The 27,957-nt window shown below is 42.2% G+C and overlaps 1 protein-coding gene across 1 annotated transcript; it reads right to left on the reverse strand.

The window, feature by feature from the left end:
• LOC6576798 (apolipophorins) lies at nt 1–27,839 on the reverse strand. Its single transcript, XM_002002748.4, has 21 exons — nt 27,750–27,839; nt 15,507–15,683; nt 14,498–15,249; nt 14,186–14,345; nt 13,872–14,115; nt 12,981–13,813; nt 11,216–12,918; nt 10,808–11,151; nt 10,494–10,704; nt 10,071–10,429; nt 8,044–10,009; nt 7,592–7,750; nt 5,986–7,529; nt 5,298–5,916; nt 2,433–4,698; nt 2,203–2,372; nt 1,970–2,068; nt 1,343–1,902; nt 1,074–1,274; nt 230–920; nt 1–164 (listed from the first exon to the last, which is right to left on the reverse strand). Exons 2-21 carry the CDS (start codon nt 15,583–15,585, stop codon nt 114–116), a joined length of 13,011 nt encoding a protein of 4,336 aa, XP_002002784.1. The 5' UTR covers nt 15,586–15,683; nt 27,750–27,839; the 3' UTR covers nt 1–113.
• Nucleotides 27,840–27,957: the final 118 nt, after the last annotated feature.

Genomic DNA, 27,957 nt, shown 5'->3' on the forward strand with positions numbered 1-27,957 from the left:
TTATTTTCGTCAATTTGTTATTTATTTTTACAAAATGTTTAATTATTTGGCAAAAACTTTACATCGTGTAACTAATTAACTAATCGAATACAAACTTAATTAAATGCGTTTGCTTAGGATTCTTTATCTAACTCATCTTCCCATTCCCAGTCGTCGAAAACGTCCTATAAAAAGAGACAACAGAAGTTAAAGAATCAAATTTAATTAATGTTTGCAAGCCACCACTTACATAATCATCCAGATTGCCCTTCTCATCAGGCAGCTCCTGCGGCGAGCAGGCTACATACGCCACGCCCGAATTGTGGCCGGAGCACTCACAGGTCTGGGCATCGACGGGCATGGCACTCTGTGCCACACGCTTGGCGAAAATGGTGGCGAATCGCATTATCGGATACTTGCGCTCCGGCGCCAATTTGCGTGCACTAAATACGGAGCCGTTCGTTTCGAGCGCCAGCGATGTGCAAATGCCCAAATTGCTCTTGGGTATATGCACCTGGCTACGCGTCTCCTCATCGCCCTCGGGATAGCGTTTCGAGTAGACCAGCTTTTTGTCCAAGCCAAAGAAGTGACGCAGTTTCTTCGTCCGCTCAAAATCGAACTCGGTGTCCGCCAAAATATGCAAATTGACGCTCTCCTCCAGCATGAACTGCAATATGGAGGTGTAATCGAAGCGCATGTCCTTGGGCGAGCAGCTGCTGCACGAGAGCAAAATGAATGTCTTCGATACGCCCGGCCGGAAGTTCAAACGGGATGCGGCTGAAATGGCCAGCAGGATGTCCTTGCTGGTGCCATTGCCTGTATTGATATGCGCAAAGTATTCCGCCAGCTGCTCGGGCCTCGATGTAAACACATTACGCTCATAGATAATGCTGCGCGGCTTATCGTAAGGCTCAACGCCACCAAAGGCCACAACCGCATAGCTGGAAGTGAAATAAGAGTTAAACAAGTAAGGAAACTGTAGTTGGATTGAACGACTAGAGCTACCCTGCAGCCCGAATGATCTGGGATCTGGGATACTTAAAAAACTGTGAACTCTTCAGAATTACTAGCCAAGTCTTGGCTAAATAGCTCACCGATTGTTGGTTATCTTGGCCGCCTGCAGCTGCTCCTCAATGCTGGCCACGACGCTCATAATGCTCTTGGTCTCCTTGAGATTCTGGTTGCAGGACTTGGCCTCCACTATGAAGACCACATCGCTGCTGCGCGGTATATCCGCACCACTGAGCTCGATAAACTTGCCCTCCGGCACATAGGAGCCATTGGCCAGCTGACAGCTGTTGAAGAGTTTACAAAGAATTAAGTTTGAGAGAATTGTGGATTGTTGCAACAGTTCTGCACTTACAACACACACTGATCCGGCACACGCATGGGCACCTTGAACGTGGTGCAAGTCTCGATGTAGGCCAGAGCAGCGGCACAGGCGCCTTTGATGGCCGGATGGCCCGGGCGTATGGGCTGGGATTTCATGCCCAGATCCAGGCACATCTCATAGAAGGGCGCCGAATCAACGACAGCACTGCACGCGGACAAAATGCCCGAACGGAAGAAGCTGTGGCATATCTGCAACACTTCCGGACTCGTGGGCAGCGGCCTGGCCAGCTGCGTCTGCTGGCAACGCTGCAGGCTCCAGGAGTCGGTGAACTGTTGTGTCTGGGCCGTTATCAAGCCATTGGACATGGTGTATTCGTCGTAGGGCTCATTATTGAGCGTGCCCAGCAATCCCGCTGTCTTGGCAAAGTACCAGCCGCTCACCTCGAGCCAGCACAGATCGAACTGCACATTGCAGTGCAGACTGAACTGTGTGTCCGAGATGATGGACAGAATGTCCAGCTCACGGTAGATGTTAACAGAGCCCAGCTTAAGCGGTAATATTGGCTGGGGATTGCCATTGATGCTAATGTGCTGTGGGCAAAATAAGGTGGTTCAAGTTGCTTGCAACTGAAGAACAGCTGGAAAGTGTTTGACTTACATCAGTGCCAAGATCTATCTCAATCAGCTGTCCATTGGCAATGAAGCTCAGCTTGCGCGTGGATATATCGCCCGTTCCACGACCTGTCAGGGGTTGAGCCTGCAGTGAAATAAAAAACAATAATCGAAGTTGTATAAAAGGTCAGTAAAATGGAGTAAGCATAAAACCGATATGCTCATTTCCCTCTCGTGAATGAGTATAATTAAAAAACCAGTCAAAGTATTTCTTCCTACCGCTGGTTCCAGCAGCAGCGTAAAGTTGCGTTTGAAGAAGTCGTGTGCCAACAGATAGCTGCAACGTCCACTGCGTCCACCTGTTGCCAGCTGCTCGTAGTTCAAATTGAGGCCCACGAAGCGCTGGTCAAAGGTCATATAGTGGCGTGAGTCAATGAGTAGAGCACGAGCTGTAAATATACAATACAAACATTATCATAGATCCCACTCGGTCCATGGCTCATACATACAATAGTAGGGCGGCAGCCAGGTGTTGGGATCCAGATGGGTTCTCAAGTTGTACAGTTTCATGATGATCGAGGAGTTGGTCTCGCTGAGGAAGCTGTTCACCTTGGCGAGCATTTTGTATTCAGGTATCTCCTCGAATTTGGGCGTCTCGTTGAAGGCATGCCAGGACATGGGCAGCTTCTGCTCCAGATCAATGATGCCCTCCTCCGGATCAAAGATGAACTTCGTCTTGGCCTCCCTGTACATGTCGGCCGTCTCCAGCGCATTCAGCGCATAGTTGCGGAACTTGTTGCGCAACAGGCCGTACAGTTGATGGAGGCGATACTCCAGCTGCAGCTCATCCGCAATCCATTCCAATTTGGCCACAATCTCATTGTACTTCTGCACCACGATCTGCACTTGATCGATCTTCTGCAACTCCTTGATCTCCTGCCAGATTTCCATGAGCACCTCATTCAGCTCGGCTCCAAATGGCACCAGCTTGAAATACTTCTCCTTGATGAAGTTCCAGGCCAGCGTCGAATACTTTTTGATATTCGTGATGGCATCGTTCGCCTGGATATCCCTGTACAGACGTTCCACATCCGCCGTAAAGCTGGACATCTTGTTGAAATAGGGGGACTCAGCTAGCTCGTTCGTTCGCTTGTAGATGAAGTCAAAGACCTCCTTGCTCAGATCCCAGAGGGTCGTCTCTATGAAGCTGATGATCTTGAACATGTGCGGCTCGAGGCGCTTCAGTACGCTCAGCCAATAGGTCTCCGCCAGACGCCAGAACTTATTCCACAAGTTCTCAATGTACTTAATGAACTTAATGTGCAGCTCCTTGACGAACTTGTCATACTTCTCGATGCCCTTCTCCATGAGCGTCGAGATGTAGGCTAGACTTTCGCCATGGAAGAAGCGCGTGATGGCATCGAGAACATTGTTGTAGGTCGCCTTAATGGTGTCGATCAGCCAGACAATGCTGTTGCGCAGCGCCTTGCCCGAATCACCCATGGCGTGCCACAGCTCTGAGAAGATCTTGGGCACCGACTCGATGTGATCCCTGATGGCCAGCTCGTCCAATATGGTCAGCGTAAAGTTGACCACATTCTTGATATAGAAGTCGTTTGCCTCGTACGACTGATTGACAAAGAGCCGCAAGTCGTTCAGATCCTCCTCCAATACACTCAGTTGGCTGATGTCGTCAATGAAGTGCTTGTTGTACTCCTTGGCCGTGTTCCAGATGACGCCCAACGAGTCCACCGACTCGGTGTATAGAGACTTGATCCAGAAATCGATGCCATCCGAGAAGGAGTTATATAGCGAATTGCTAATGCTCTCGATTTTCTCACGCAGCTCGTCCCTAATACTGGGACGCCAATGGAAGCGTCCAGTGATCAAGCGAGAATGGTTCATCTTCAGATACGAGCTCACATCAATGATGCGAATCTCCTCGTAGTTGCGCCAAATGTCCAGATATCCACTACGCGTATCGGGTATATAGCCCACCATTTGCAGATTCTGGCTGGCATCCTCAGTCAGATTGAAGTCCATGCGAGCGGTACGATCCAATAGATTCACATAGACATAGCCCGTGTGATTGGTGTCGGGTGTATCCCATACAGTGGCATTCAGCCCATATACGGGATACTCCACCGTTGGCAGCAGCCAAAGGCGGACCGCGCGGTACGGCGAGCGACGCTCGTACTCCAGCTCTCGTTTGTTGAGATCCAGCAAAGCCAAGAACTTGCCATAAAGGGGCGAATAATCGCGCTTGTAGTGCGCCGTCGACTCCGTCTTATAGTACGACGGACGCGCCACCAGCGTGCCATTCATCTCCACATCGAGCTCCGAGGCCGGATGATAGCCGTAGATCTTCAGCGTGTAGTTCGTGAATCCCTTTTCGCTGTACAAATCGCGCAGATGAGCGCCCAGCGTAATCAACTGTTCTGGCTTCTTCGAATAGTCGATGGTCAGATGAGTTTTCAGTAGATCCTGCAAGCCGCGATAATACGTGGCCCTGCACAGGACGTCCTTCTCGAGGTACGGATGAGCCACTGTCCAGATAAACGTCTGATGATCCCGTTCGCCCTTACGCAATGGCTCTGCCCTCCACTGGAAGTTGCTGCGAATCTTTCGGGACTCTTCATGCGGACCTGTGCCAGCCCACTTCAAGCGCAGATCTGCATTGAATTGCTTATCGGTTAGATAATACCAGCCAGAGGACGAAAGATTGCGTTTCGGATAAAAGACTTCAATTGCGTAACGCTGGGACTCATTGCCGTTCTATTGAAAAACAAATACAAATTTAATTTATACGCAAACAAAAAACTTTTACAGAAACACAGGATTTCTGGGCTCTTAAAAAATGTCCAAGCATTTTGTTTAATAACTTCTGTTTTACTAAATGGATTAAAAAAATTTTTTTATTTAAATTTTCAGCATATCATCCCATTATGATCATATTGAACATTTTTCCTTTTAGTAAAAATGCCAAATCATAAACTAACTATATTTTCAACTGAAGGTAGTAGCCAAAATATAACAAAAATCAAAATATACTAGACTAAATGCAAATTTTGAAGATTTTAGCTCCAGAGATAATAATAAAAGCTTAATTTTTGGTAATTTAATTTTGATATGATATTGAATCATTATAACGCAAATAGTTATTGATTTTAATAACAATCTCAATCGGAGCATGCTCTATACGAAACCACAGACAGCCAAACGACTCAGCTCGTCATCCTGATCAAGAATATATACCCTATGGGGTCGGCCACACCACTTACTACCTATTACATGCATTTTAATAATATCATATAATATAATGATATAATATTAGATCAATGTAATAGCTTCATTATCTCTAGGTCTTTGCTCACCGTGCTAAAGTTGCCCATTTCCAAGTTGTAGCCTATCCAGGCCGTCTCCGATAGCTCGATCTTGGCATGCTGCTTGACCACATGTGGATTGACATTCTCGTACCGGGTGGTCAGGATAACGGCACGATTTGGATGCACGGCAACCACCTTGAATTCCTGAGCCGTTGCCGTGGTCAACGCATGCAGCTCGCCCGTCAGATTGAAGTTCTTTGAGTTGCGCAACTCGAAGACCTCGATGTGCTTGATGTCCCGGGGCTCACCCGCATTGCGCATATCCCTGGAGCTGACATAGTGTATGCCCAGCGGCTTCATATCGTTCTCCAGTGTAATGTCCGTGGTGTCCTTGTAGATGGGATGCCTCTTCAGCTCCACGCGCTTGTACTTACCATCCAATATCTGTTGTGCATTATAGACGACCTTCAGATTGCCCGAATCCTGATTGGCGCGTTCCTGCAGACCGTAGGCAATATCCGCACGATGTCTGGTGGTCAATGGCACCTCAATCTCGATGTTGCCATTCAAGTTGTGATTGCTGCTGTCGCTGTCGTAGTTGCTCTTCAGCTTGAAGAACGCGCTGTCCTTGGGCCAGTTGCAGCGCACATAACGATAGCTCTGGCCACTGCGTAAGAGATTTATAATTAGCTTATATGCATATATACATATATATGGCATCTTTTTCTACTCTTACCTCTTTGTGGTGAATTCGAAATCTGTTTTGAACCAGCTGACATTGAGGAAAGGCGTCGTTGAGTTGATAACACCATGCATGTTGGTCAGCGAGCTGAAGGTCACGTCCAAATCGCTGAGGCGACGACTCGCTGGATAATCCAGGGCACAGACCAGGTTCACATACTCCGCACTGGGCTTGTCATAGTGGCCGCTCAGTCCGAATGTGTGCTCGCCCTTGAACTTGGGCGTTGTCAGCGTCGCTTGGAATTCGCGGCGATTGTTCTGCTTCTGCAGCAGCGTGAAAACGCCTTCGACAATGGAAATATTCAGCTTTTCACCCCAGTCCAAGTGAGCCACACCCTTCAGAGATTTGGTATCGTTGTGATAGCTGAAGTGCGTCGAGAGCTTGCGTTGAGCTTCCAGCGCTTCGTAGCTGCCCTTGAAGTTGAATTCCGGACTGCTCAGCTGTTTGCTAATGATATTTCCGCGATAGCTGCCGCTCAGCTTGTGGATGTCGCCCACGGGCAATGGCAGCTGGGTGAGCACATCGAATTCGAGGTCATCCGTCGATTTGTAGTGCAAGCTGCCATTCACATCCAGATTCCACTTGGAGTCGACGCTCAGACGACCGCCTGACTGTAGTTGTAGGAAATTCTTGCCGGGATTCAGGTATTTTGCGCTGGCGTGCACGATGCGCGGCTTGGCCTTGGGCCGCTCCATGTAGCTCTCCAGCACCAGCTGCATATTCTCGGCCAGTATCCAGGACCATAAGCAGCTGCCACGTCCAATGTACTTGCCAATCTGATACTCGCCCACGACCTTGCCGCCATCGGGGCGTACACCAATCTCGGAGTGCAGATGCACTGCATCGATGCCCAGGTGCTTCCACGGCGTCTGCAGATTAACATCGCCGACTAGGCGACCCTGCTCCATGGTCTTCAGATTGCCATAGAAATTAATGCGAGCGATTTCCGGTTCGGTGCTCTCAACCAGCACGGAGAAGTCCATGGGCCCATTTCTGTCGCTGGCGCTATATCCACCAGATATCTGACACATTTTGCCGTCTTCGATGGTGCTAAAGGAGAACCGAATTTTCCTCGGCCCCGCCTCATTGACGTTCAGCTCAATGACGCCATCGCGACCGCCGGACTTGGGCTGAACGCGCAACGTGACATCTAAGGGCAACGTGTCCTTCATGCGAACCACGCCTCGTACATCATAGGTGGCCATATTACGATACAGATTGCCCATCACATCGTAGCGCTGCGGATCTTGCGGACTGCGCACGATGCTGCCGTGCATGGAGATGTTGCGGTAGTTCTTCAACGGCGTCCACACCTCCACATTGAACACATCCTGCTTCTTGTTGGCGCGCGTGCCGTAGGCAATGCTCTGGCCATCGCGACTGAGGAAATTCAGATCGAAATTCAGCTGCGGACTGGGCCCCTTCGTGACCACAATGGAGGTGGAGGCCAGCTGGAGGGGCAGCATTGTTGTATGCACCTTGCCATTGGCATTGATATAGTAAGCGGGATCTGTATGCCAATCGGATTCGATTTGCAGCTGGAAGAAAATATAAATATTAGTTAATGAATAGTTGTATTAATGCAAGTTGTTGTAATTACCTTGTTAACCACGCCATTGTCCGTGACCTCGAAGCGTATGTCAACCATATTGTCCACAGCAGTAAAGTCCTTTTTAAAGTACGCATTGCAAGCGTAGTGCGGTATAACATTCGTTTCCAACAGAATGCCAACAGATGTTTCCAGGAAATTGTCTTCATTCTGAAATCAAAATCAATCATATAAACAAGTGAATACTAGGAAAAAACGGTGCAGTCGGGCGCTACCAACTGCTGAATACTTATTAACGGTCTACACCCCTAATCAAATCAATAGAGCAAGTCTATTTGACCTCCTATATTTGTTAAGCCATATCTTTTGATCTTGAGCTATTTACCTGAGTAAATATTTGCTTAAAATTATAAAGATTTTGCACAAATCACTGCATAGTTAGAGATATTTACTTATTTCTCTTTCATGAATGAGTATAACAATGAGGAAAGTACAGTGCTCACCTCCACAGCAGCAGCCAGAGAGAGATGTGTGTGGGCTGTAATTGACGTAATGTTGCCCTTGTAGGCATTGTCATCCAGCTCGATTCGACCATATATCTTGATTTCGGGTAGCTGCTGGTAGGGCGTAATTAGCTTCAGCTGGACATTGTAAGCCCTGGGCCTGACATTGTCCACCACCTTGGTGTAGTTGACCTCGAAGCCCAGTTCCTGGGACTTGGCGTTGACATCGTTCACCATGAACAACACGCGCTGATAGAATGCATTGAAATGCAAGTCAATGTGATACTCCAGCACGGACTTGAAGTCCTTGGCGAAGTCGAAGGGTGTGGACACGGTGAGGACATTTAGCACATTGATGTAGTCGGGGAAGTACAGACGATCCCTGAACTCTAAACGTCCCTGGGGCAGCTGTAGATTGCCCAGTAAGAAATAGAAGTCCATGTTCTCTTGAATATCCAGCTCGCCATTTATGGTGGGCCACACGAGCGTGTCCACCTCGAAGTTAACCAGGTAGGAGATGTAGTCCTCTTCGTCTTCCTCGTCGTCTTCGTCAACTTGAATTTTGGGTGGCTGGAAGTCATCGTCAAAGTGCAAGTCCAAGAGCATCTTCTGATTGCTCAGCTTATTCACCAGCTTCGGCTTCGGCTGGCCATTGATCTTGACGCCCAGCTTATAGTTCGAGAGCTTTCCATGCAGCTTGAATATGAAGTTATCCCGCTTTAGCACCTGCGCTATGAAGCCGTTCTCCTCGAATCCTGCCAGCGGCGTGAACACCAGATACGAGTACTCAAAGTCTGTCATGTTATGCATATGCCAGACGCCAGTGAAGCCCAACGTGGCATTGTTCCATATGCCGCGCATGTCCACGCGCTCCGTGTTCACCTGCCCGAACACAGCCGCCTGCTGGAAGCTCTCAATGGGCGTGGCCACGCTCAGCTTGACATCAAAGTCGAGCAGATTCTTAACATCCGCCAGCGCCTCAATGCCCAATGCAGCCGTTGGCGCTCGCACCTCCGCCACAGCGTGTCGCTTCTTCTCATTCAAGCCGAATCGGCCGTGAATTGTGCGGAACTTCTCCAGCGGCGTTGTTATGTTTACGATCAGCATATTATCCGTAAACTTGCGCACATAGCCGTCCATTGTGAGCGTAAACTCGCGCACCTCAAACTCCAATGAGGCTGCGCCCTGCACCTCACGCTTATCATTTAATGAAAACATGGCCGCCAGCCCGCCCTTGCGATAGCCCTCAAACGGACTGACCAGGGCGACAGTGCCCGAAATATTCTGATAGCGTTGATTGCGAATCACATTCCAGCTGGATATAACGCTGTAGGTGTTGAAGGTGTCGTTCTGTCCCTTGTAGCTCAGGTACAGATCGGTGTCGACTTTCTTTGGATCCTGCCAGTGTGCCACCTTCACATTGATGGTGGGAATGTCCTTGATGGTGCTGTTGATGCCAAAGCGCACATCGAAGCTAACCAACTGATCGTGTATATCGTGGTCGCTCTTGTAGCCCAGCTGCAGTTTTTGATCTTCCGCCCAGGACAGCGTTGCGTTAGCCAATATCAGATTTTGCACATTGTAGACTCCGGCGGTCAGCGTGTTCGTGCGCCAGCCCTCGAAGGGTGTATTGACCTCGGCGTGCAGCCAGTTGTGCAGGTTCTTGCCCGGCATTATGCCCGCATTGTAGCTGAACTCAATCACCTCAGTGATGCTCCAGGAGCCGTGCGCCTTGCCATAGTAGTTGGGGCCGCCCGTGTAGGTGCTGAAGCCGCAGTTGATTGTGCGCTCCGGATAGGTGATCATCACATTGCCGTCGTAGTGCTTGTTACCCGGATTATTGTACTCCAAGAGCAGGCCCAAACGTTCCGATGGATCACGATTCGCATCCCATTTCAGCTCCAGCGAGACTTCCTTGCGTTTGTCAATGTTTAGCAGACCCAACTTAATGTGCACATCTCGAAGTCTAAAGGGTTTACAATAGTTGAATACCGAAATTGAATGAGGATCTTAGCGACTGCACTTACTTGTCTATGTGAATCTCCACCTGCAATTGCTTGGGCTGCTCGGAGAGCAATTTCGAATTGATCCAATAATCCTTCTCCTTGACCTTTAGGCGAATCTCAGCATTGGAATTGCGATTATGCGCATTGGACGTATATTGCACGGTCAGCCCGTACGGATCCTTGCCGTATTTGCTCTGCACATCGAAGAAGATCAGCAGCTGATTGCGTCTGTAGACCATGTTGATCGAGGTCGTCTCGAACGATGGACTCTCCACGATCATTTTCAAGTGGAGCAGCGCCTGCAGGCGCGAACTGCGATCCTTGTAGTTGCCCTTGACGGCTATCGAGTGGCCCGTAAACCAAGAGCCATTGATAAAGAGCTAAAAGAGTACGATAAATAAGCCTTTAGAAAATATATACTAAGGTGGACAATCTTTTACTAACCATATAATCCTTGGGCGCCTTTTCGTTCACCTTCACGCTGGCCGTGCAGGAATTGAAATCGGGTACGGACACATTCATATAGGCATCTATGGCAAAGAGACTGCGACGCGGCAGGTGGACAGAGAAGAGACCGGTTACCTCCTTATCGGGCGCATACTTTAGACCCACAATGACATTGTGCTCGGTGCCATTTTTGCTGCGCTCCTCATGCCTACGAAAGAAATATATAGATATACATATAATCTCTCTCTCTCTCTCTCTCTCTCTCTCTCTCTCTCTCTCTCTGTCTCTCTGAGTGTGACTATTTTACGTACTTGATCAATATTCGATAATCGATATTCGTTTTGGGCAGTTTCAACTCCAAGCTCGCCCTCGTTCGCGAGCCCTCCAAAGTAACATTCTCAGAGCTGGAGCGCGCAAAGATCACTCTAATCAAGCTGGTGTAATTCGGATTGATATAGTCGGGCGCATTGTTATAGGTCAAGAAGCCCTCGGTATGCCCTTGCAGACTGAGCCAGGTGGCATTTGAGGCAAAGTTCAGCTTCGGATATGCTGTGGTGCGTAGCTTCACATTGCCACGGTATTCCGTCTTCGACTTATCGCCATTGTTGACTAGACGGCCGGCAAAATTGATGGTTTCGATCTTGGAAGCTTGGAACTAGAAAAGCAATTGTTGATTATATTACACAAGTTCATAAGCCTCAGTTAAATCTCTCCTTTACCCTATAATTGACAGTCATATTCGTTGAGGTTGTCACTTCGCTCTGCACAATGTTGCCGCTGACCAGAGCCTGCAGCTTCTTCGTCTCGAACGAGAGATCGATGTCGTGCTGCGTGATGCCGTTCTTCTCGTTGATCTTTATGGAGCCGACCAAGCCGGTTATGTTCACGCCATTGATGGTCAGAAGCATGCGTGGCTTATAGATCCAGGCAGTAAAGTCCTGATAGCGTCGCAGCTCCATGCCCAGATCCAGTGAACGATTCCCATTGTTGTCCAGATAGACATCGAGGCGTCTGTGATCCGGATTGCCGCTATATCGGCATCCAGCTGATGCCCGATTTTTGCCATTGATGAAGGAGACGGATGCATTGAGGCCCTGCGGAACACTCGTCAAATTGGCCACCAGAATGCGGGGAATCCGCGAGCCAGGCGTACTGAATACCAGGCTAACATTATTGTCCTCATCCTGTTGATCCCAATTGTATTCAAATACATATTTCTTCGCCGTCAAATCTGACTTTTTCAGTATGACACTGAAGTTGAGCGGCCCGGATAACAATAAACTGGGCAAGGCTTCGGTTGTATTGCTCAGATCGGGCACGCTGTAATGTGAACACATTTGCAGTCCAATCGCCTTGTCCAGCACGGGCCAGGTGCAGGTGGAGTTGGCGCTGCGTTTGGCGATGCCCGCCTGGGGCAGCTCCTGATCTCGCTTCACTACCAGAAGCTCCGAGCGTGCGCTGAAGATTTCGTTCTTGTCCTGTGGCAGGTTGAAGGAAAAGGATATGAGATTACGGCCACGCATCTTCAGATTGGCCTCCACCTCCGAATTAGAGTACAAGTTGCTCTTGACCTTGATGCCCGACTGGCCCCAGAACATGTCCGTCTGCATTGTGGTGATCACATCCACAGACACAGAGGGCTTGAAGTGGCCTTGGACATCGAAATGCCAATCAACGTCAAATTTATCCAAATTGCCCGAAACACTCAAATCAATGGAGGATGCACCAAATGCATGGATAGCCAAAGGCATGCCCACGGCCAGCGGTACGGTATATGCGGCGTCCAGAAATACTCGGGATTTTCGGTAATTCAAGGTCTTGCCCGAAAGCACCTTTTGCGCCTGATAGAAGGGATTGAATTCCGTAATTAGCCTCGCCACCTCCGACATGGACTCGAAGTTATAGTAACGCAGATCGTTGCCAAAAACGCGCAATCCAAACTGCGCTCGCGGATTGTTGTAGTCGTACTTCAGCTTGTAGCCCAGCTGATCAATATTGCGCTGGATGCCCTGTTTGCGTGTCGTAGCTGTGGCATCTGCATTCCGTTTGGATCGCGGAGCATCCTCTAGCTCATCCTCGAATTCGTATTCGCCATCTTCATCCGACTCTGAGCTCTCCGCGGTCTTACGCTTCAGCCGCAAGTTGTCCAAATTGAGCAGATTATCCAAGGTATCATCATCCTCGGCACTCTCATTGCCCAGCCAGCGATTGAGAAAGGCGAGCTTCTTGCGCAGCAGCTTGCCATTCAACGGGCCCTGCGGACCAAAGGCACTGGCAACCAGCTCCTCGAAGCCCTCGGCGCGTGCAGTAAACTCAAAGAAGTTCACCGATTGGCCAAAGAGATCGGCGGTGAAATTGACACTGGCCATGCGAGGTAGATAGGAATCGGTGCCGAAAATCAGATTTGCATCAGTTGTGGTGCCTAAAAGGAAAGTAATTCTATTCAAAATTGATCAAATATATATTACAAGCAAATTTGCCTACCAAAATTGTACTCATCGAAGAACAGACTGTGCTCATAGTTGCGGGAGAACTTGCGTATATCCATCTTAAACTTATCAGCAAGCTCATCGTTCAAGAGCAAGCCCTGCGCCTCAATGCGAACCGGCGAATTGGATTTAGCCAAATTGGTGAGATGTGACCAAACAAATGAGCCAACTTGATTGATTTGCTCATTCTCCAGTATGGACTTGATGGAACCAATAGATATATAATCCGGACAACGCATCGTCTGCAGATAGCTGTATATACGCAGCTCGGAATTAAACGTGTAGTCGGCATAGTTGTCCAGGAAATAGCTGCGGTACTTCAAGCAGTCAACGCGCCTGAAGGCGAGTATGCTCTGCAAGCGTATGTCCACTGGCACCTCCTTATTGTTAATGATCAGCTGCAATTGCTCTGCAAATCCGGGGGATATGACTCCAATGTTGCCGAGACCCTTGAGCAGTATAATCAAACGCTCGCGTTGCTTGCGATCACCGCGATATCTCTTGAACTGGCTGAGGAACTCGGTCTCCAGCAGATTGATAATCTGCACCACCTTGAGATCCTCCTCGCAATTATCATGATGCTTGCAATAGCTGTGCACTACGGCAGTTGCGCCCAGCGTGTACTCCGGATCCAGTTTGTTTCTAGCATAGTCGAGAATGGTGTAAAAGGTTTCGAGTGTCTCTGCGTCGGGTCGCGTGATGAAGGACAGCGAGCTCATCCAACTATGTGCCATTTCCTTGGTTAGCTTCTCATTTACAATCTGATCGCGCATCACCTGATACGATGCAGTGCTGCCAATATAGGGCAGTGATTCCAGCACGTGTTTTCTGCAAATCAGTAACCAGTTAGATATGGATCTCTAATTGATACTTAGATAATACTTACTTGCCCTGATCGCAAATGCTGGCTGAACGCTCCAGCAGCACTGTGAGTGTCTTATAGTCCAGACTCTTGGATGTTTGCAGAAAGTTGGTGAAGACATCGATAAACTCGCGTTGAATATTGGGAAAGCCAACCACACACATTTGCATCAGATGATCGCGAGCCGCCTTGATCTCGTCATGGCTGGGCTTCACAGGGGGCGTGTGATCAAAAACTAACGCAGAGCGTCGCTCCACGAATTCAACATCTATGCATTGGAGAAAATAATTGAGATTCGATTTGAGAATATGTATTCTATGTATATGTATATAACTTACTCTTGTCCAGAAACTCGCTTACGCCGTAAGCAGCCTCGCTATCCAACCGCAGCGAGCTTTTTGTAGTGGTCAATGCACCAGAGCTGCCGTTAGAGAAGGGCACCAGCAGATGGCTCTCCATGCAGCTGATCTCGCGATAAACATTGTTATCAATGGTCAACTGTAATCAAGAGAGAGACATATTATTGAGTAAGACTTTTATTTGGGATTCCCATAAGCTCATTTTGATTTCAATATTAAATTCATTCAATAAGCCTCTCTTTGTGATTCTCATAATTGATTTTGATTTCGGAATTATCTTCACATACTTACATTACAATAGCTCAGTGAATTCAGTATGGGCCAAATAGTTTTATCGTCTCGGAATGTGTACGGCGTAGTTTGTAACACTGATTGGGTAGCATAACGTCGTCGACATGAGGATATGTCCTTGGTTTTACGTATGGTCACGAAGACGTCGTCGGTGGACTCCAATGAATATTGAACGTCACATTCGCCGGAGACATCCGTTTCGGTTGTATTGTAGTCCACATCGAAGCGCATCATGGTATTTTGAAAGCTCGACAGGATGCCCTTCTTAAAGTTGAGCACCCAAGGTAATTCCTTTTCGGTGGGGCACACCTCGCTTATGTGGCCATCGTGGAAGGCAAAGCGTAACAGATTCTTTGTTAGATCTACGGACAATTCGCTGCTCTTGGGATGCATATGCTCAAAGTCGTTCGAGCCATGCTCATCGGAGGCAGACTCGCTGCTCAAGTTGTCATAGTAGTCATAGACATCCTTGGCTGGTTTCTCTTCCGAAGCGGTGCTCTCATTGTTTGCCTCTGGCTGGGAATCGTACAGACTGACTGTATTGATACGCAGATAGCCTTCGCAGCCCTTGGGAAAGAATATCTCGAGATTCGCTTTCAAATACAAATCGGAGCTGTTGTCCCCGGAGCCGGCGAATTCCGTGCGCACGGAAACCCTATATTCATATTTATAGAGCTTTTCACCATAGCCAAACTTCGGATTGTTTGTATCACATTGTGGGCGACCACAGATTCGTGGATCCTTAAGCGGATCTAAGAGAGGCAAATGAAATATAATATTAATAAGTTTTTAATGAAATAGATTATTAATAATTTTTAGTATTATTAAATGAAATCTATAATTATTTCTGATGAGTAATTACATTATTATCTTTGTAAAAGTTTTTATTCTACTATGAAATATACATCTTTTTAAATTTAATTAAGATTATTTTTAATTTTTGAAAAATTTGATTCTGATTAAATTTTTATACATTCAGTATTTCATAGATTATTTAACTTCTACTCACTTTCTCTTGCCGCCTGACTCTGTGCTACGATCAGCACCAATAGCAGCCATATAGCCATCGAATAATTGGTTACGCCCATTATGGGCGTGGCCTGTATGTGTGCCAACGTTGCCTTCAGCTCAGAATATACGCGAATCGTTTAGCACGTACATGGAACAGCTGCAATAAAATTATAATCTGCAAGGAAAATAAATGTTATTGCCATAAGTATTGAAATATTGACAGACTTCACTTATGTGTGTATAGACGTACATATGTGTGTGATTATTTCATTTAAAATTTAATTTAGAATGCAAATTGCATTTATGCATAATAAAATTTGCGGTTTGTTCTTTGGCTTCCAACTGATTTAACCCCTTCGAATTTCTCATTTGTTGAGTTCATTAGGTAAAATGAAGATTTAGCCTTCATTTAATTACTGTGATTGTTCAACTGGAAAGCGGACAGCCGACATAACGAGAACCTGGAATCATTTCCAGTGCAGTGCAAACGCAATCATAATTGGAAAGGGGCGGAAGCGTCTGCTGCAGTCGTTACTTCAAATAATATTGCAAAATTATATTTGTGCGCTTTCACACTTGTTGGTTAAGTTGTTCGCTCCCTTTGAAGCTCAACATATGCCTGTGGTGGGCGTGGCAGAGAGAGTCGCCCACTATTGTAGAGCCCTTTGCGTATTTCGCTTTGCCATACTCAAAGCTGAAGCCAAAGCAAATCAATTGAATTTCCACTTGATTCAACATAAAGCACACAGAATAAAATGAAAAGAAAAGAAAGCGTCGGCAAAAAAAGAGCCGAAATCCCCTCGCTCCAAACGCAGCTGCAGCCCTTCCATCATTAATTCCAGCAATAAAGTGCGAACAAATCGGAGCACTGCCATAAGGAGGGAAAGAGAGGGCTAGCTTACGACATTGCGATTGACGCCAACTGTTGGTTTGCATTTGCATTTGATTTTAGAGCACGAAAAAGAATTGTTAACGGTTGTTTTGCACATTGCCTGGCTCGCTCGCTCTCACCCGCTCACTCACCGCTCTCCCCTTCTGCTTATTTTGTTTTACTCTTTGCACTTTGCAAAGCATATAAATCGCAACTACATTTGTGGTTTCCTCTTTTGCGTGGTGCTTCATTCTGGACCCGTTCTCGTATTTTACTGGCTGCTGTTGGGTATTTGCTGACAATGATTGCTCGACTGCAAGAAACAGCAAAAGCACTTAACACTTTTTTTTTGCGCTCGCGAGCATCGGGTGCATGTGACCTGCATTTGCACGCATACACACAAACGCACACATGAAAGTACTTTCATACTCATGCAAACATACAATTGAGATCTGTATGCTTGAGTGTGTGTGGTGTGTGCGCATATCAATTCTTCGTGATTTGAAGTGGTTTTACCTAGCCCGTCAAAATGTTTGTGTGCGGCTGCCACAAATTGAATTGCAATGGTCTAGCGTTTACTTGAAGGGTAAATAATGATTATAAATCGTGCCGCTGAGGGATTTGTCGCTTAATTGAGTTAATATGTTTCAACTTCAGATTCAATAACACGAAGCGCAAGAAACAAAAAGATACACTGCAGCAAGGGTTGCCAGATGGCTTCAATAGAGCAAAGTGAATGGCAAGTGCTTAATGATGCTTTAATAGTAAATACAAATTAAGCTTGATGCAAACGGGAATTTCCATATATATTTATATATTTCTATTTTTATAACCAGAGCAGCTTTCATATCTCTTATATTTGATTTATTGAATTGAAATATATATAAATTCTATTATCTGCTGTGCTGATCAATGTCATTGCAGCATACAAATTTTTGACAATCAGCGTACCATGTGCACATGCGCCAGTGTTGGAAATATCGCTAATTGACGCAAATGATTTAACGATTGGCCAACACTTATCATGATTTCGAAATTAATTGTGAAATGTGGAAAAGTGGCGCTTTGTCTTTGCTAATTTTTTCTTTTCCCTTTTTTTTTCTCAAGTGCAAATTGTGAAATGAAGTGAAAGTGGTATTTGTAAATATCGCCATGTTCAGTGTAAAAGTGAAGTGCTGCAACAATGAAATTCAATTGCAAAAAATTTTAGCAGAAAAAGTGCTTGCGGCAAGTAATAAATGTAGCTAAACACAGGCTACAGAGTTAATTTGCGTGCGTGTGTGTGTTCGTATGTGTGTGCACACTATAAATCTCATTGTCGAATCTATTTGATTATCTGCGCGCACGTTAGCGACCTCCGCCGAGTTTATCCTGTCTGCTGCTCTGCCCAAAGCTCATAATCGGCTTTGCTGCACAGCTATTGCAAAATTCATAAATCTTATGTATGTAATGCGGAGTTTGTGATCTATGGAAAAACAGCGGAGGCTCTATGAATCTAATTCGCCTATGGCGTCGCTGCTGCTTTGGCATACAACAAGCATGAAAAAGCAGAAAAGGAAGAAGCAGAAGAATTACAAGTCACTTAGGCTTAGTACGCTGCACGCTGATTTCACATGCAAAACATAAGAAGTGAGTCATATTGATAAAAATATTTATTTAATATATGTAGGTATTTATTTAATTGTTTTATTTGAATATATTTTTATTTATTATATTTATATACAAGTAATCGTTTTATTAAAAATTTTCAGAATAATAATGTGAATATACACCAATATATTTTTTTTAGCTAATTAATTAACTTTTGCCTTAAGACACTATTTTTTTTTTCCTTATTTATTTATTTTTTTTTTTATTTATTTATTTTTTTTTTTTTTGTTTATTTATTTATTTTTTTTAAAGCGAGCACGTAAACAAATTTCAAATTTATTACATCTTTATGTAACCAGGACTCCAAAAATTTCATTTGACTAGCTAAAAACTAAAAGCAGAAGCTCCAACGTCATTTGTTTTCATCTTTGGCCATACCCAATGCAATATTGGAAATACTCACACATGCACACATAAATAGATATCTTGGTATGTATCTTCCGGGTAGGGCAAACATTTTTGTACAAAATGCAATTTTCAAGTGAAGGTGAAGTTGAGTTAAGAGCTCTTTGTATGCTGCTTCAGGGAGCGGAGCACAAGGATGCTGCAGCCAAGTTCACGTAGGTAGAAACTTAAGCAGATTGTTAGCGAACAGAAAAACAAGAAAAATTTAGAAAGATGTGGGGTTCAACGAATTTCATAATACGCTATGAACAATATTTAGGTTTTATATGTGAAAATGTTTATTCATATAGAATTTCTAGCGGAAAATGAATTATGCAATTTGTATATTTAATTTATTTTAGCAGTCTCTCTATATATCATTATTAAACATTTGTAATAGTTTAAATAGGGAAACAAAAAATACCTGAATTGATTTACACTTATGAACTTGTATAAATATTTTTTCAAATTTGGTTTGGGAAATAAAAAAAAAATGTTTTGTTATTGTAATTATAAGAACACAAAATTGAAAAGTTTAAAACGTATTAAATTCACATATTTTTCAGTTGGAATAAAATTAGATTTTAAACTTCTAAAAAAGAAACGTTCGTTTTCGTAAAATTGATTCTGCACATTCCTTTGTCGCTTAACCGTACCTATGGCAGAGTATGAGAAATGTATAAATTTAATACGAGCATAAATTCTCAACTAAATGCAATTACGTTTGTTGCCAGCGTAGCGCAGGGGCAGCTCCATATAGTGCATGGTAAAGGCTTAAGGATGGAACATTCTGGGTGGTGCGGGGCGCTTGTAAGTCGGGAAGTGCAAATCTAATAGCAAAGCGAGCAGGCGAAGTTAAAGACATAGAGAGAGAGAGAGGGGAAGAAAGATGGAGATGGAGATGGAGATGAAAAGTTGTTGCATATGCAAAAGGCATCAACTGAGAGAGCTTTGAGCATTTGCTGCTACCAATCAAATTGTTGTTCATGGTGGGAAATAGTGATTGCTATAAACATTTACTGTGCACAGTGAGTGCCGCATGTCCATGTGCATGTCTACCTTTACAATTATTGAAGCTTTCACAGCATCAGCAACAACAATTCGAACAACAACACGTCAACAAAGACAATCAAACGCTAAGTCCCTGTAGCAACTTTATCGACTGCAACAGGGAAACTCAAAATTCAAAACAGAGAGAGAGAGAGAGAGAGAGAGAGAGAGAGTGAGAGACACGAAAAAATAGTTACCAATGTGCGTTTGCCACGGCTTTTACATTTTCAGCAAAAAAAAAAAAAAAAAAAAAAAAAAACAAGATGAAATTTGTTATATTCTTTTGCTTGCGTGAGCAAATTGTTGTTGTTGCTGTTGTTGCTGGGCCATTGTTTTTCTTGGTTCAGCAGGCTTCCTGGCTGCCTGGCAGTCTGGTAGTCTGGCCATCACACCTACCTAGCCTGGCTGGCCCTAATGGCATCCAAATGGGCGCCATGTTTCGTCATTGCCTTCACATTCCTCCCGCCCGTTGCCGCCGCCGCCTGTTCAACACGTGCCAGCATTCTGCTTCTTTTTTTCGTGCCATGTTCGATAAAGACAAAGGCATGTGAGGGGCTGTGGGCGTGGGAGCTGCACCGACTGCTGCAGCTGCTGAATGCGTTTGCCGCCTGGGCGAGAAATTGCAATATTGAAAATTATGTGCAGCACTTGAAAAATGGCTAATAAACGAGATTAAAATTGCCAGCGGCATGATTTTCAGTTATCGAGAGTGCGATGGCATTCAGATTATGGCCGCAATCGACAACATGTTGTCGATTACGTCCAAAAGGACGAGCTATTGAAGAGCAGGTAGTTGAGCCAAATGCCGAAATTGCTTTTCTTATGAGTGAAGCAAGTGTATGTTTCAGACTGGAGAAAATGAAGGAAAAGTGGGCTAAAATAATCCAAGAAGTTTTGGGTCTTTAAGAAAACTTAAAATATGATACAGCTTCTTAGTTTCCCTTTTAATTGAAACTCATTTTTCTGAAGACTAAAGTGAACAAAATCACAGTAAATAATATATTAAATTCAAATTAAATTTTAAGTAATATCATATATTTACAGCATTCAATATTCATATGTATTTAAAGTTGTAAATATATTCTCAGTAAATTAAAAATACAACACGCATTTCTTTGTACTTTCACATATTTTAAATCTTTCACATAAGCTGAAAATAATTTCCCCCTTGCTTTAAACGGAATTAATTCCTTGCATTGCCTGCATAACTTGCAGCATACTCAACCAACTTGCAACAGTTTCGGCTCATAAGTCGTTTGCTTTAAATGCTTTAGAGTTGCAGCAGCAACATGTGCATATGTGTCCGTACTTATATGTGTATATATATGTATATCAATTAGACGCCATTTAAAAAGTCTGGAAACTTGGCTAACGTAAAACACAAGTTTTAAGCTGCGGTTGGTCTGAGCGTGCCAGCCAGCTAAAGTTCGGGTCATCATTTCTAATTTACTTTTTTTTTTAATTTAAAAAAATTTTAATTACAACGCTGTAAAAGCCAAGTTAGCCCGAAAGTGTGCCGACAAAGACTGAACGCAACTAAACACAGTTTCGCGTATGACTAAGGTATGTTCGGGCTATAAGTTCGAAATGATGCATCAAAATTCTATATTTCATAAAAAACAAAATTACATATATTAAAATATATATTAAATATATATATTTATTTAATAGAAAAACATACGTATACATATGCGTATTTTTAAATAGTAGTTCAGAAAGTGTCCATACTTTTTTGCATATTCATAACCTTAAAAAAAAGTCTATAAAACGAAAAACACATTTTTTGCATTACATATAATTGGTGAGGGCTGAATATGATATAAATATAAATAAAATACGTATTTATTATTTTTTTTTTAAACTATGTATGGATTTTTTTGTTAATCTCTAGAGAAAGTTGATGTGATAAATATTTATGTTCTACATTTTGTTATTTTATTATTTATTTCTATAATATAAATTCTTGCACATTATATTACATAGAAGTGGAATAAATAATATAGGACCTCAAAAATAAGAAATTTCGAATTTTAAATTTCGAAAATGTTAGATACTTAAATGCCTCTATTACGTACATACTCACAAAATCAACATACCCTTTGCCGCAAGCAATGGCAATGGGTATGCCAGCCAACAAAAATCTAAGTAGCCTAACAACTGAGGCCAACACATAACAGCAGCGCAGCAACAGGGCTAAAAGGCGGAAAGGCAGGCGGTTAGTGCGAACGACTTAAGCCACATAAAACCCGGCATAGAGCCAGGCCAAAAGCAGTCAGACAAACTGGCAGAGCCCGCAGAGAATTGGCCGAGCTAGCTTGGTAACACCTTCTATCGCCTCCGATGGGAATGGTAGCCGTATACTTTTTACTTCTCAAATAAATTTACATAATTCTACATTTATTTTTTGGTCCCTTAACTTGTGTCCGATCGCGCTGTTGCAGCGCCGTTGCAAAGGGTATGGTAAGTAAGTAAGTGAGCATTGGCGAATTATGCAAATGTTTGCCACTGCACAACAGTGCGAATGCGTATTGATTTGAGCAGTAAATGGTGCAGTGGGGCCAGGGCGGGGACGTAAGATATGAAGGGGTCGGGCAACAATTCTCTTGCCACAAGTCACTGCCACAGCCCGGAGCAATGAACTATGCGAAACTTTTGTGCACAGACATGCGGAATCATCCATTCATTTGATAATTATACTGCCGCGTACACGTAGGTGTGTGTGTGAGTGTGGCAGGTTGAGTGTGAGTGTGTTTAGTGCACAAGCACTTAGATATAATTTAAGGGAAGTTGCGTGTTGGGGCTTATAATGTAAGCCGACCAATGTGTTTGCCTTAAGCTCCTGAATTCGTGTCCAGCATTTGTGCTAAGGCAAAACACTCCAAAAATTTAACATTTGTTTATAATCATTTGTGCACACTGCATATTTATTTACCTGAATAAATTCGTATTCTCTAGATAAGACTTAATTGGCTTTTGTTGTCTTTATTAAACTCTCAAATATTAGATTCATAGTTATAGCACAGAGCGTCCTCAAACAGCTCAAGCGTGAAAAACTAAAAAACTATTTCAACTAATATATGCAGTCTCAATGCATCTGCATGGCCAGAAATTCGTTAATTTAGAAAATTTAAAGACAATTGCAAACTTTTGCTGTGTAATCGAGTGATGATTTCTGTTTGCATTTGAAAGTACAAATTTATGAATTTAGTCGGCATTAGTAAAGCTGTTTTTACACCTCGTTTACTCGAATGTGGAGCTGCCAAGGAAAGTCCCATGAGAATATAAAATAAGCCATATACAGCATAAAGTTTGCACAATATATAAATGAATCCTATTACAAAAAATATATTTTCAAAAATATCTTAATAAATTATAGATTATATTCCTATATAATATTCTAGGATATCTTCCATTCTCCTTTTTATTTAATTTTACATATTTTATGAATTATATGTTAAATAAATATTTAAAATATTGCAAATTATGTTGCAGAATATTAGAAAATTTATGAAAATTTGAGACATTTCCAAAAATTCCATAATTTGTTGAATATTTATATATGCAAACTTTGGCTTGTTATGCAATTCATATTTACCCAATTTTATGGTTAATTTAATAATAATATTGTTATTTGGTATTTCAGCATGATTGAAATTTGCATAAGTATTGAATATATGGGAAAATGGGTCGTGACACATTTAAGCTTTTGATGCATAACATTTGTTGTTTATTGACAAATTTATTTCAATTAATTCTACAATTTTTGTTGTATTACATTTAAAATGCTTTAAAATAAATTTCATTACATTATAAAATGTAAAAAAGCAATTTGAGCGAAATCAATATTCTTTTATGAAAAAATTAGCTAGCCATGACGAGGAAAACTTAAAAAAAATTAAATTAAAACAAGTAAGAAAGCTCTAGTCGAGACTACTCGACTACGAGATCCCCTGAACCCTTGGAGTAATAGCTATTTCAATAATTTTTCGCGTCTTTCAGCTTACACAAGAAACACGCACACACACACACACACAAACACACACGCACGCACAGACACACACATGCACAAACAATTACATACATATACAAACACAAGCATAAACACGCATGGGCGGCAGTGAGCGCTTACTATGAGAACTTAATTGCTTAATAACTTTTTTTGTGGACGTAAGATCTTCATGAAACTTTTAGATTATGATTATAACATGGATATGCATGTAATTGCCAAAGCACAAATCTCTAGTATTTGAAATACACTTTTTACAAAAGTGAGGGTGAGGGGGTGAATTTAAGGGTGGGGGGTAAATTTTAACAAAAACCGAAATTGTATAAATTGCATATAAGCATACATTAAAAATTTTGAGACTCTAGCAATAAAGGTGTAGAAGATATAATTTTAAACCTGGTTTTCGATAAGGTTTTTTATCGATAAAAAAAGATCGGGATGAGTTATCGATTTTTAATGATAAACTTGATATGCGCGCTGTAATTACGGACATTTAAAAAAAAAATTGAAGTCTCTAGCTCTTATATCTTCTGAAATCGACGCGTTCATACATACGGACAGACGGACAGACGGACGGACGGACAGACGGACAGACGGACAGACAGACGGACAGGGCCAAATCAACTCAGCTCGTCGCCCTGATCAAGAATATATATACTTTGTGGGGTCTGCCACGCCTCCTTCTGCCTGTTACATACATTTCAACAAAACCATTATACCCTGATTTCCCATTGAAAATGGGTACAGGGTATAAAAAAGTCGAACAATGTGAGACTTTTTTGGTTTAGTTGACTAGGGTTAAGGGTTGAGAAAGTAATCAATTTAACTTTAGAGGTGTGACATTTTAAACGTCTTTTAATCTTTTTCCTACTCTTATAATTTTACCAAATACTTGATCAATAATAATTTCAAAAGACATTTACTAGATCCTAAATATGTTTTATAGAAGCGCAACCAAGTGCTTTCTCCATGAGAGAATTTAATGTCTGTTATTTCAGAGACAGCTGTTCGTTCATTCTCGCCGATTATATTTAGACTTGAGCCTTGTCAAAGGACCTCGCATTGTCTCCTTAACTTATGTTTTGCTTAAGCCGTTACCTTAAATCAAACATGACACAAATCGTTTCACACTAAGCCCACAGCTTAGCTAGTTCCTCGTTGAGTTCGCAGCCAAATCCATCACTCCATCACAGTGCCCCCAAGGTAAGGTGGTAAGGTAAGGTGTGCTGCCTGCTTCAGCTAAATATGTCGGCACGTGTCTGCACGCCCTAAAAACCCCTTCGGGTTAAAGTAGATTGATGCGCTTGGCACAAGACAATATTGTCCACACAAAGCAAACGAAAAGAAATGAAAGAGTTCCCCATAGTAACTGCAGCACTTGAATTCGAGTTGATTTGAGCTCAGCCACAACAAGTGTGCAAATTTGGTTCTTGGATAAAATTCAATAATTGTCTTTAGCTTTAATGTGAACAGACGCAGATGGCGGAAATGTGAAAATTGGAAAATGGTGCGGACACTTTACCTGGGGCGTTGCTTTTACCTGCTTTCAGAATAGCATCTTTGACTGTTTTACATTTGTCACTTTCCCACACCCACACCAACATTCACACACATACACCAACACACACTCTGACGGTCTTCATGCATATGCAACATTTTTTATCAAACGACGCTGTTCGAAATGCAATTTTTGAACGAAATAATCATACGCGGCGTGAAGCACGGGCAAATAAGAAAAATACAACAACGAAATAGTAACACCACCTGAGTAGGTGCCAGGAAAAAGGAAGTCTGCTGTCTTTTACTTGGATTCCGTTGTCTTTTTCACCACTTCAGCGCATTTTTTGTTTGTTGTTTTTTTTTTGGGAAGTTAAGCAAAGTGAACGACTTGCAGTTAGTTGGCTTGCCTTGAACAAATGTTGCACACGTACATGCACATACACACACACATATATATATGCTGATATACTGAGATATATGTATACACAGCATAGTGTGTCTTCTGCAGTTGACAGCAGCTTAAGCGGGTGCGAAGAATTTTGGGCAATAACTATCTTATGCGCCACTAACAGCCATAACTTATCCAGAACACGTGCATATGTGTAAAGTGTGTGGTACTAGCATCTGAAATTTAATTGTGCTGCAAATTTATTTTGTAAAAGCGAGAAACTTAAGGTGTGCTCTATCGATTCTATCGAGTTATAAATTCAATTCAAGATAAAGTGTTATTGAAAACTGTAGAGGTATAGAATATAATGAACTATATATAAAATATAGCATTTAATTATACGTTTTAGAGGGGAATATACATATTTTTGCATTCAAGAGATTCCTACTATTTTCCATGAAGTCTTTTATTTTGTCATGGAGAATGTTTTCGTAATTTAATTGAAATACTTTTACTAAATTTATATTTATTGATAATAATATTTTGTTTAAATATAAATATTTGTATTTAATTTAATATCAATGAAGTAATAATCAAAATTGTGGAGATATAGAGGATAATATTTTTTTGCATATATATACTATATAGCATATTATAGAATACATTATATATTAATAGTATATATGTATATTCAAAGAAGAAGTTTTTGCAAATATAAATAATTAATTTGTATAAAATCTATTCTAATAGAAGAATCTAGTTCTATTAGAAATTCTTATCTCTCATTTGGTCAATTAATATGCGTTTATATTCATATACTATATATATATATATATATATATATAGATTGTTTTTCAACTTTAACATTTAATTTCATATAAATAATGAACTGTGTTCTTTATCAGTACTTTTCTAAATTCACTTCCCAATTTAAATTTAGAAAACAAGTCAAATCATTCTGATGTGTATTTATTACTTCGACAGAAATAAGCATTCACTGAGCATCTTATCATATAAAGGTTAATAATCTATTAAAATTGAAAAAGAGAAGTAAAGAAATGTTTCATAATCTATCGAATAAGTGCCAGGCCATTATCTACCCCTAATATTGCAGTGATTACTTTCTCAAATTTTGTCTCTGATGCTAAAACAGTTTTTTGTTTCAGTTTACATTCGATATTTCAAACAAAATATAAACTTGAAAAATAAAAATAAAAAAATAAATAAATAAAATTTAATAATACAAATAAAAAATGAAAAAGAAAATACATAGTTTTCAATTTAATTTTTAGCAAAAACATTTGAATGGCTGCCAATGGCAACAATTTTTTGTTCTTGTTTGGTTATCAACTTCATTTTTCATATTTTACATACAGAATATTTTTTTAATCTAATTAAATAGTTTTTGTGTTGATGTGTCTTTCACTTAGCTGCTTTGCTGCGATTTCAACTTTGGGGGCAATTGCGACCCGCTTATCTTATATTATTTAATATAATTGGTGAATTAAAAATTCGAATTCAATTAAAATGTTGCATTTTATTAAAACACAAATGTTGCTTAGTTTTGCATAGTTGTTTTTGTTGGCTTAAAAGCTCAATTAAACAAAACATCAAGTGGCAATAGATTTTTGCATGGGAATGTTGTTAGATAGTATTGAAGAGCATTCAATTTGAACTTTCTCCCTCGCTCTCTCATCTCTCTTTCTCGTCGTCTCTTTCACAGTTGCTTATCAAATACAATACACAGAAGAGAGAGAGAGTGAGTGAGTAGACACACGCGATAATTTTATATATTTTAAAAACTTGTATAGAAATATTTTCCGCTTTCAATGTTGAACTTTTGAACTTTCTTATCGGCTGCTGATTGAATCGAGCGCTGAACACGTTCAATTTTTGTAGAATTTCATTCGATTTCACATGTGGCCGAGTTTTTCCAATAATTTAAGGTTATTTTTTTGCGAAATTCTGTTTTTTGTTCATATTCATTTTCACGTTGCAAGTTTTTCATAATTTTGGAGTTATGCTTGTGGCTTTAATAGATTTTTTTCGCCATTTGGTTTTTTTTTTTTTTTTGCATTCTGCTTTCACACTCGTTAGGCCGTTTTTTTGCGCACAGTTTTACACGATTTTACACATTTGAATGCATTTTGGCTTTGGCCAAAAAGCGCAACGCATTAATGGGCTCTGAAAGCACTTCCGGTGCGTTAAACACGCGATTGCCAACAGGGAAAGAAACAGAGACAGAAAGAGACAGAGACTGCCGCCATTTTGAGTGACTCGACTCGGCTTAGCTTGGCCTTTGGCAGCTAACAATGCGACGGCGCAACAGGATAAAATACAAGGCGACACACACATACATGATACAAATGCAACACTACAAAATTATCCTTACTTCCGGTTAGCACGGCACAAAACCCTGATCGACTCTCGACTTTATTCAGTGTGGAACTAGCGTCCGCTTTGCACGAAACGGAAAACACGAATGAGCTGCTGTTTGTCTGCTGCTGATGCTGGCAGCTACAATCTGTGTCCGTGCTCGACTCGTGTTGAGCCCGACGAACAGACTCACGCACACACCCACACCCCTACACTCACACTCA

Source organism: Drosophila mojavensis, unplaced genomic scaffold (genome assembly GCF_018153725.1).
Source record: "Drosophila mojavensis isolate 15081-1352.22 unplaced genomic scaffold, ASM1815372v1 contig_36, whole genome shotgun sequence".
In the NCBI taxonomy this organism is placed as follows: Eukaryota; Metazoa; Arthropoda; class Insecta; order Diptera; family Drosophilidae; genus Drosophila; species Drosophila mojavensis.